General features: G+C 47.1%; 1 protein-coding gene across 1 annotated transcript; it reads left to right on the forward strand.

The window, feature by feature from the left end:
* The first annotated feature begins 1,453 nt into the window (after positions 1-1,453).
* On the forward strand, positions 1,454-2,580 carry LOC123106536 (E3 ubiquitin-protein ligase RMA2). Its single transcript, XM_044528671.1, has 2 exons — positions 1,454-1,693; positions 1,775-2,580. The coding sequence occupies exon 2, from the start codon at positions 1,789-1,791 to the stop codon at positions 2,473-2,475; it is 687 nt and encodes a 228-aa protein (XP_044384606.1). The 5' UTR covers positions 1,454-1,693; positions 1,775-1,788; the 3' UTR covers positions 2,476-2,580.
* The last annotated feature ends 7,679 nt before the right edge of the window (positions 2,581-10,259 follow it).

Raw genomic sequence — 10,259 nt, forward strand, 5'->3', positions numbered from 1 at the left:
ACTTACTGGCGACCTGCACGCCAAATAGGATTCCTCGTCAGACGTGACAGACACATCCGGAGCTTCCTTCATCTGTCCTAGATTTGGGCTAAATATGAGGGTGGCAGTCAACCCAGTCATTTTAGGCTGGTATGAGAAGCCTGTTTGGGTTGTTTTTTTACCGGTCAGTGATTGAGCCGTCCACCAGGACGTTGGAGGCCCATTTGAGGCGACAAGCTGTAGATGCTTTTACAAGCAATCAAACACGTGTGTCATGCGTCCGTTCTTGCACTGCATGGATGGATGAGAATGCCGGACTTCTTGCCTTGGCTACCTTTGCCTTTCTTTTCTTGTTGGGGTTTGATGTTCCACTAACTTCAAAGGTCGGACAATTTGGATCCCCCAATCCATAGTCCTTTTGGGTAGTTTCTTGATTCTCATCGATCATGTCCGACATGATATTTTGCTAAAATTATCATGATTGCAAAGAACCTAATGTGTATGCAACTAATTGATCATGTCCGACAGAGAATGCAAGGTATTGACCGGAGAGGAGGAAAAAAAATACCGTGTCTTGTTTTGTCATTTCGTCGAACATGAGGTGGGCAGTCCGGGCGCCGCCACTGCCGGTGCTTGTCCGCGCCCATTGGAGCTGCAACAAGTGACAAACCTTGTCCATCGGCGTTTGTGTTGCCCAAAAACCATCCGGAATGGCCCAATCGACCGTGGGATCGATCTCTGCCTCGGGTGGGACGAATGAGACCTTCCATGTTGGCGGCTGGATGGACGGGGTTCAGGGGGCGAGCGCGGCGGAGGGGACAATTCCTACTCGAGGTCCACCAACGAACTCCTTGCGATGCCGTTGCTCCCCTGTCATGTTGCCTCCTTCACCGGTCCCTTCGGGCAATGTTCTCCGGCTTGCAGGCCGGAGCCAAGGACGGGAGCCCCGCAGACGAGGCCGAGGCTGCGTCCATGGCGGCAGTTGGGGACGGGTTGGCGACATCTAAGGTGGCAGATGGGGGAGAAGGGTGGATGATGACGACTGCTCGGATGCGGGAAATGATGGACATACATGGGAGGAGGGCGGTGGTTTTGGTGGACTAGGCCTTTTTTATGCAATTTGAGATAGGATCCACCTGTCTAGTTAGACATGACCGACGCACCTGGGCCTCCCCTTGTCCGTTCAGATTTGGTCTAGATATGAGGATATCAGTTAGCCCAGTCGTTCAAGGCCGGTACGAGGAACCCGTCTGATTTTTTTTATCAGTCAGTGATTAGGCCGTCCGCACGCGCGCAGAGGCGGACGGCTGTAGATGCTCCTGTACAAGCAAACAAAAGAAGCAATCAAACACGGGCGTCATGCGTGCATACAAGAGCATCGTCCGTCCATTCATGCGCTGCATGGATGGATGAGAGGAAAGATATGCTCGAGGTTCTTTTGAAGGAAAACTCCAGCTGCCACATCATCCAGCATATCCATAACTTGGACCTTAGCTGCCGCTGCTGCTGCAACTCTCATCATCGTCCATATCCAATTATCCAACAACTAGCGTTCGGTGGACACATGCCACGACAGTGACAGTGCCACATCAAGCAAGAAAGATGCACATGAACTCGCAAGGAGGGAGGACGTGCTATATATGAAAAGCAGACCCCAGCACACGTATACACGCAAGAGGAAGAAGAACCGAAGTCGATCCTCAACTGCGAATCTGTACGTGTGCAAATCTGAAGGAGATTGGTTTGCCTTCCCTTCGTCGTTCTCTGACAAGGTCGGTCTGTTTCTGATACTCAGGTTGTGATCTTCTAATGACGGAGCTGACCAAGGAGAAATGCCGGACGGCCGACAAGCTGCAGGATAGCATCGGTGATGGCACCGTCGGAGTGCCTGGCGGCGCGACGGCGGCGTGCTGGGACTGCAGCATCTGCCTGGAGACGGCGTCGGAGCCGGTGGTGACGCTGTGCGGCCACCTCTACTGCTGGCCCTGCATCTTCCGCTGGCTCACCACCTCCTCCAGGTCCAAGTCCCGCGCCTCGTCCTCGGCGCGCTGCCCCGTCTGCAAGGCCGCCGTCTCCGAGGACCACCTCGTGCCGCTCTTCGGCCGCGCTCGTGCCGCCACCCTAATCCCGGCCGGAGGCAGAGGAGGCAGCGTCTGCCAGGTACCGCGTCGTTCGCCGGTGCCGGGGCCGAACGCGGAGGAGCGCCTTCAGGGGCCGGACTTGCACGACGGCGGCAACTTCTACTACTACGAGAATATTGGGATCAATGGCCTGGACTGCTCCAACGAGGAGCGCTTGCTCGGCGGCATCGCGCTGGCGGTGCTACTCCCATGGGCGACGAGGGGCGGTGGGACTGGGAGGCCGCCACCGCCGTCGTTGTACCGCGACGGCGAGGGCTGGAGGATGGCGCGCCAGCAGAGGCGGGTGGCGCGCAGGTTGCGGCAGATGTGGGTGTTCCTCGCCATGGTGGCGTTCCTCTGCTTCCTTCTTCTTTGAGGCTGTGCAGAAAACGATGTAGTTTTTTTTTTTGAACTGGCAGGAGCGTTGCATTTTCATTAAAAGGAAAATATATACACATTAGCATGTTTATAAAGGAGTACATGCCGGAAAACCGCATGTGATCTACTCGCGGTTTCAAACAGCTCTCGGTTGAAAGCTTAAATCTCGTCGAAGGTGAGGTGGGCCACCTCAACGCAAGTCAATCTCATGCCGTTGAAAATGCGTCGGTTTCTTTCTTTCGAGGCATTTCACATGATGCAGATGAGGACACCGCTCCGACACTTTCTTTGTGGGTTGTCGTTATCTTTGAGCCCTCCCTCCCTCCCACCTGGAGTCCATTGAGGGGAATTCAACCACGGGGCCGCCAAAGGTTGGCTGGTCATCCACCCAGCTGAGCACCAGGCCACGGGCTGTTATAGTGAAAGGGCAGTCTTTGCAGAGGTGAGATGCAGTCTTGAGGGCACTAAGAAAAAGCTGGCACACAAGGTAATGCTGCCAGGCCTTCCTGGCAAGACGATCAGCCGTGAGGATCTTGTTATGAAGGATGGGCTAGAAGAACAATCTACACTTTGGCCCCGCGTGTGCCTTCTAGATTTTGTCGGTTGAGAACTTCAGATGCGAGCCCATGATTTGCACCTGGTAGGCCAAACTTGACGAGTATTCCCCACTTTGATGACAGGTACAGGAGATGGAGTCCTGTGTAAGTGGGTACAGAGTTGTGGAGGTGACGATAGTTGCTAGGTCAATGAACTCCCGTAGTTGGCCAGGGCGGCTCAACCTAGCCGCCGAACTGATCTCGTTGTCATTATGGGGGTCGATATGTACCGATATGTTCTTTTGGGTGGCAATGTCAAATAGGCCTGGGCACTGAGGTCACAAATCACCATAACCGGACCAGTTGTCATGCCAGAATGTAGCCGTATGCCCCATCGTCGATGTTGATAGCAGTGGATGCTCTGAAGAGGGCTAGATCAGATGCACCACATGGGAGCTAGGAGCTGGGACCCGGACCACGGCCGATCATGGTCATTCCATTGCAGCCAAAGCCAATGAAGCCTTAACGTCCTACCAAAGCGATCCATGTGCACGATTGCCAAGCCCCAAAATGCCTTAGGGCGGCAGAACCTCTTCTAGTTTACAAGCGAATGACCGCCACCCGCAGTCTTGATGTCATCACCACACAAAATGAAGCCCTTAGAGATCTGATTGACCTTGGCACTAGCCCACTTTGGCCAAGGGATGACTGTCGTGTGAAAGATGGCGATAGAAGTAAGGGTCGTCTTCACGGGCGTGACTCTCCGTGCTCTGACAATATTTTTACCCTTCTAGCCAGGAAGCTTTCCACCAATCTTTTTAGCAAGTGGTTGCGGGTGGACCTTACGAAGCCGGCGGAAGTGAAGGGGGATGCCTAGATGCTGACCCAGAAATGAGTAGATCTTGGCCTGGAAAACGGTGAGCGGGTCTTGAAGGTCAATGCCCTCACAGCAGATGGGGAAAACCGTAGGCTTCAGGAGGTTGGAGATCAAGCCAGAAGCATTTCCGAAGCGGTCGAGAATATATTTTATTCTTGTGAGCTCGACCTTGCCGGGGTTGGCGAAGATGCTGGCATCATCAACGTAGAGTGAGATCCTACATCGCGCCACCCTCGCCTTGACAGGCATGAGGATGTCTAAGTCTGCTGCAAGCCTGATGAGGTGGTGGAGGGAGGGTCGATGGCCAAGATAAAGAGCATGGGTGATAGCGGATCCCCTTGCTGAAGACACCTTCTATGGGCGAAACGGGGCCTCGACTGTCGTTGAGGAGGACGCGTGAGGTCCAAAAAATTGAGTACAAGTAGATCCAGTCACGCTGGCACGGGCCAAAGCCAATATGATCCATCACCTCCTGGAGGTAGGCCCAATTGACTGAGTCAAAAACGTTTGAGATGTCCAAGCTTGAGAAAAAAACTTGGTGTCTTAGATTGGTGGAGCTCTTTGACGAGGTATTGCACGAATACGAAGTTGTTGTGGATGCATCTTTTCTTAATGAAAGCACTTTGGCTTGTGAAGATAATGTCGTCAATAATAGGGGCATGTCTGTTAGCCATGAGCTTGGAGAAAATCTTTGATAGGCCGTGGAGCAGACTAATTGGGTGATAGTTCTTTGTGTAGGTTGTGTCTGCCATTTTGGGAATAAGGATGATGTGGCAGTGTTAATAAGGCTCACGCACTCTCCCCGAAGATCTACAAGCAGGTGGATGGCCGCCACAATGGCATCCTTAATAATGTCCCAGCACGACTTGAAGAAGGCCTCGAGGAAAGGGAGAACACTGCCTCCTTGATCTCCTCCTCATCGAAATCGGCATCAAGGTCATTCTGATCGCGACGCTAGTATCCAAGAGCCTCCTAGTTGAGCTGGACAGAGCTATACGGCTTCACTCCCAGATGGTCGTTGAAGTGCGAGTGAAGCTCAAACCTGGTTGGGTTATTCCCACGGTGTACTCCTATTGTAGTCGAGGGGCGCTGATGTGTAGTTTTCCACGATGGTGAGGTACAGGAGGAACCGGAAAGTTGAGTCTTTCTTGACTCCGAATAGGCCACTAGTGCAGAACCGGGCAATAGCACCGGTTCGTAAGGCCCTTTATTGCCGGTTCGGTAACCGGCACTAAATTGTGGGCACTAAAGGCCACCCCTTTAGTACCGGTTCAGCACGAACCGGTGCTAAAGGGCAACCACGTGGCACGAGCCAGCTCCGTGGGCACGTAGGACATTAGTACCGGTTGGTAACACCAACCGGTACTAAATGTTTAGGTGTGTTTTGGTTTTATTTTTACTTTAATTTTGTGTTTTCAATTTAATTTAGTGATTGTTTTACATTATAATGAGTTGTTAAATCATTAGGTGAATGTACAGCAGATTAGTTTGACTGGATGTGTGGATCCTAGCTAAGTCATCAAGTATATGTCATATCCATATTATATATACTTGATCACCTACTTAAGTGATCGAGGTAATATGGATATGGCATATACTTGATCACTTAACTAGAATCCATCCAGTTGAAACTAATATGCAGTTTTTTTCATAAATGATATAATAACTCATCATCATCATCATCATATTAATATAAAAACTCTTGCATCATATATATTATCACCAACGGTTTTCATAGCAAAGATATCATCGAGTTCAACATGGTAATGATATTATAAGCGTTCATAACACCACAAAAGCAAATCACTCTTTGAGATTAAGTTTAGGGCGAAGAACACGGACATGAGAGGACAAGTACTAAGAGCATGAACTAGCTAATTAATCACTCGTGCTGCTCTCTCCCAGGTAAAATAGCATAGAACATGTATAGATTTGCTGATTCATCATATTGGAGCATGCAGATGAACATGTCTCCTAATCGTGGGTTGCGCTTCTGATTGCTGCCCCCTAGTACTTCTCTGTGATCGTTCATAATTTTGCTCCAGTCTTTTACTATTAAGCATTCCTCGCTATTAGAAATCCTAAATGCACTAAAGTGCATTGTAGGATATCTTGGCCGTAAGCTAACAATATTCATGGTACCTTTAGTCTCGATCCAATCAGGCACAACATTCATCGGGAGTCCCTGTTGAAGAACATTGTATAGTAACATACTTAGCAATGAATTTAGCTTAAAAAAATAATGTATGCAAAAGATGCACTGAGGAGAAATAGTAGAAATCTTATCATCTTTCCTAAATATATGTGACCGTAGTTCAGTACGAACACTATTGGTCGCACGTTTTGAGTACTAACATTTCTAAGTGCAGAAAAGAAATTTGTCTTGACAGCATCAAGATCCTCAAGCCATGAAACATAATGACTTGTCTCCTCGCAGTTTAGTTCAGCCCCGGGACAGTGGACGGTCCTGTCTACCAAGCGCCGGACATGTTTGCTTGATTGGAAGTAAGCTGTCAATATACATTGAGATCTATTAATTATTCAACTGGTTCAAATAATCTCACATCGAAGACATAAATATGGTTGAGAAACTCACATAATGGTAGAATTGGAGGCGTCTGCACATCGACACAGATGTCTCTATTACCTTCAGTATCATCATCCGGACGAATATCAAAGGTGATAATCATATCAGGCTCAAATGCATAAGCCTTGCATTGTGACGCCCGAATAATTAAGCTACGGTAATCCCCTTCTAATGGTGCCATGTCATCAGCCTACTGTTGCTAATCTCGTCTGGATTCAAAACGGTTAAAATTCAAATTTGAAGTTTAAGTCAAAAATAAAAGTTTTCAAATGTCAAAACTAAAATGTGCAAACCAGGGAAAATAATTCATAAGTGTTATTAGTGAAGAAACCATATTTTTATAAAAGGTTTAAATGCCTTAAAATAACTAAAACAATGGCTTAAACAATTAGTTAAATGCCTTTTAAAAAAAATTCTAAAACGTTGAACTATTTTATTTGAGTACCAAACTTTTTGTGGCTGAGGTATCAGTAGTAGTACTAATTTAGAAAGTAGTTTTGTATTTTAATTAACCTAAATAGTGTGGAGATTAAATAAAACATGAAATTTGTAAAAAGAAAAATTAATAAACTAAAAACAGGAAAAAACAAAAGGCCCGTCCCCACTACCCTGGGCCAAGTGGCCCAGCTGCCAACAGGCAGCCCACCTGCGCCCCCGTCCTCCTCTGTTCACAGGGGGGGGCGTGGCGGCCATCGCTCGGCTACCCCTGCCTATAAGCCGACCCCATCGCCCCGGGCCGAACCCTAGTTTCCCAGTTCCCCCTCTCCTCTCCCTTCGCTCCCTTTTCTCGATCTGGACCGGCGCCCGAGCGCTGCCATGGCTGTGTCGCCGACATTCGCGTAGCCGCCGGCCTCCTCTCGCCTCGCCGTCGAGTCCACGAGCTCCGCCCGCCTCCGCTACGTCTTCCTCGACCACGAGCCCGAGCCGGGGAGCGCTGCATCGAGCCCCACGACGCCTTTCCTCCTCCTCGGGTCGCCGGCGAACTCCGTCTATTTCGGCCACTCTGCTGCTACTAACCTGTCGCCGGCCTTCGTGAGCCGCCCGGTGAGCTCCTGCTCCCTCCCCTCCCTTGCGTCGTCTTCAGTCGCCCGTAGCTGTAGACGCCGTCGCCCCGACCGCCCGCGTCGTCCGTCCCACTGCATCGGCCGCACCTCGTACAGGCCCCGCGCGCGCCCAGGCGAACAATGGATAAGAACTCGAATGAACGGAAAGCACTGGCTGATAACACATGGTGAAAACGGACAAAACGTATAGAAAAGCAACATATAAGAACGGTTACACAAAGTATTAGCACAAGTATATTGCGTTGTATTCACATGATAACTAATTTTCATCTATTTTTCATCCAATATAAGTGGAAACAAGTTTTCGGATCACGACACACATAGACGACTGCAGACATTTCTGTAGGTGCGTGCCCCACCTGCTAGGTTTGGGGTAGTCCTGGCGCATGGTTCTTTCGACTACAAATTTATCGTCTCTTTATTGCAAGTCCTTAATATGGTATGGCAGATTATGCCATCTCACACATAATCCTCGTCCTATTGTGACTTAATTAGTTACATATACCACTGGAATTACATTGTTCCACCCACAGTTGTTCTTCTTCCATTTGATCTTATTCTTAGTGGTAACCTATTAGATCTTGTTTTCTTAAGTTACGTTCTACGAAACTTGCCTTTCATTTCTTCCTTATCATATTTCCCTTTAACTCCTAAGTTCTATGCTCCGAAACTTGCCGGCTAAGTTTCTGTGTTTGAAACTTGCCATACAAGAAGGGCATTATATATTATAATGATATAGAATTACGAAAATATTGTTAAGGGTATTCTATCCCAATAAATCCATAGAACACGATGAGGTACCTCGACTACATTTAAGAACATAACTAAATTAGAGGGCAACATTGAAGAAAGAGTATTCTATCATAACGATATAGGCTGCACAACCATGCTGGGTGAACAATATCATTCTCTGTGCAATTTTTATTTGCTTTCATACAATACTTCCGCCCATCTGTTAATGATTAGACTTTTTTTCCACATAATATGTCTATGTGCCTGTGAAGTTCATATCAGGATGGAGAATAACCATCATTTCACTTGGTTCAACTAGCACACTGAATAGAATAGTATATGAAAATTTACTGTATACGAAGAGTACTTGGAAACTTTAGAACTGAAACATCTGCAGAATACTATTGTATTGTCTATCTCTGCGTGATCCGATTGAAGAGGAAACATCTGCCACACCTCAAAGAATTTAAGCATGAAACTAGAATGAAGGTTTCATATAGTAAGCTACAATGCTAAATATCAGAGGAGATAGACAAAGGCTCCTAGTTGAGTTTTCCTCAGTTATCAAGGTTAGGAATTTGGATCATCATTCTCATTTTGATACACAAAGGAAGGTATGTAGTACGATGATACAGAAAGGGGGATCCATTACCTTAGCGGAAGACTTCAACCCCATCAGATAACTTCACTTTCAAAGTAACAAGTTTCCTTGTACATTTGCGAGTATTAAATACTCCGACCTATGATGCCAAACACATTTTTTTAAGATATTGCTGAAATAAGACCTAAAATATCTTGATACTCAACACCCAAAGCTCGTGTGTGCTGCTATGCGGGAGTTTAGCTCCATGTCAGGTCTTCAATTATTTTAAGCGTAAGTGATAAAACATCAACACCTTCACATAGAAGTGGGATATAATGTGTATGGTTGTGAAGGGTTGTTTGGTTGTAGGCAGTGCCGGAGCTTCATGGAGTGCAACCTGGGCCACCGCCCCCCAGCCCATGAAGAAATCTGTCACTACCCCTAGGTATTTGGGCCATAAGTACAGGAAAATAAGGCCAAGCCTCATAATTTAGCCCCCCCTAAGCCCATTGCCCCTCTAGAATTTTGGCCCAAGCTCCGCCACTGGTTGTAGGGGTGGTAAGTGCATGCTATGAAGCACCACCATCACTTCATGGTCACATCTCTAGATAGGGGCACATATGTCACCTAGTCACCTACGTAGGCACAATGCATAGAATATCAGCATCATACTTATGGTGTGAAGCATGCCCCTCACTGGAGGGCCACATGGCTAGTTAGGGCATGGTGGCATGGCACCTGTGTGGGCACAAATAAATATTTGCCAGTGACCATAAGATTTTCGCTTACATGGCACCACTACAAGCAACCAACACAGTTCGAGACCACAGTAGGTACTTGCCGCACTACCAAAGCGACAAACATTAATTGCTTGTCTTAGACCGTTCAAACATTGTTTGTTTCCTTTTAATCTCTACGAAATTTTGATTTGAACTTAGGATCTCTTAGATTGAAAGGAAAATAAGGGAAAACATAGGAAATTAGGAATATTTTCTATGGTGACACTATTCATCAGTTTGATTTAAATGAATAGACCATAGGAAAAATGAAGTTTCCCCCCCCCTTGGATTGGGTTTCATAGGAAAAACAAAGGGATTCTACAATCCACTTTTTTACATTCCTATGCACAAAGAACAAAGCAAAGGTCATAAGTAGCATAATATTACCTTAGCTTACCTTTGGATATGCTTTGACTTTATTTTGACCATGATTTCTGTGTTTTACCTATTACTGTGATTAAACACCCAATTCTGCAGATTGTTTTGCACATGCAATCCTATCGTATTTGCATATTTTTGAAATCATGTGAATCAGGAGTCCCTTAAGCTTTCAGCGAGTACGCATGTAAGTGTCCATCTTCTTAAGCTTTTAAATCAAGGTAGAACCCTCTGCCTCGTTTTTAA

The sequence above is a fragment of the Triticum aestivum genome, chromosome 5A, assembly GCF_018294505.1.
Source record: "Triticum aestivum cultivar Chinese Spring chromosome 5A, IWGSC CS RefSeq v2.1, whole genome shotgun sequence".
Classification (NCBI taxonomy): domain Eukaryota; kingdom Viridiplantae; phylum Streptophyta; class Magnoliopsida; order Poales; family Poaceae; genus Triticum; species Triticum aestivum.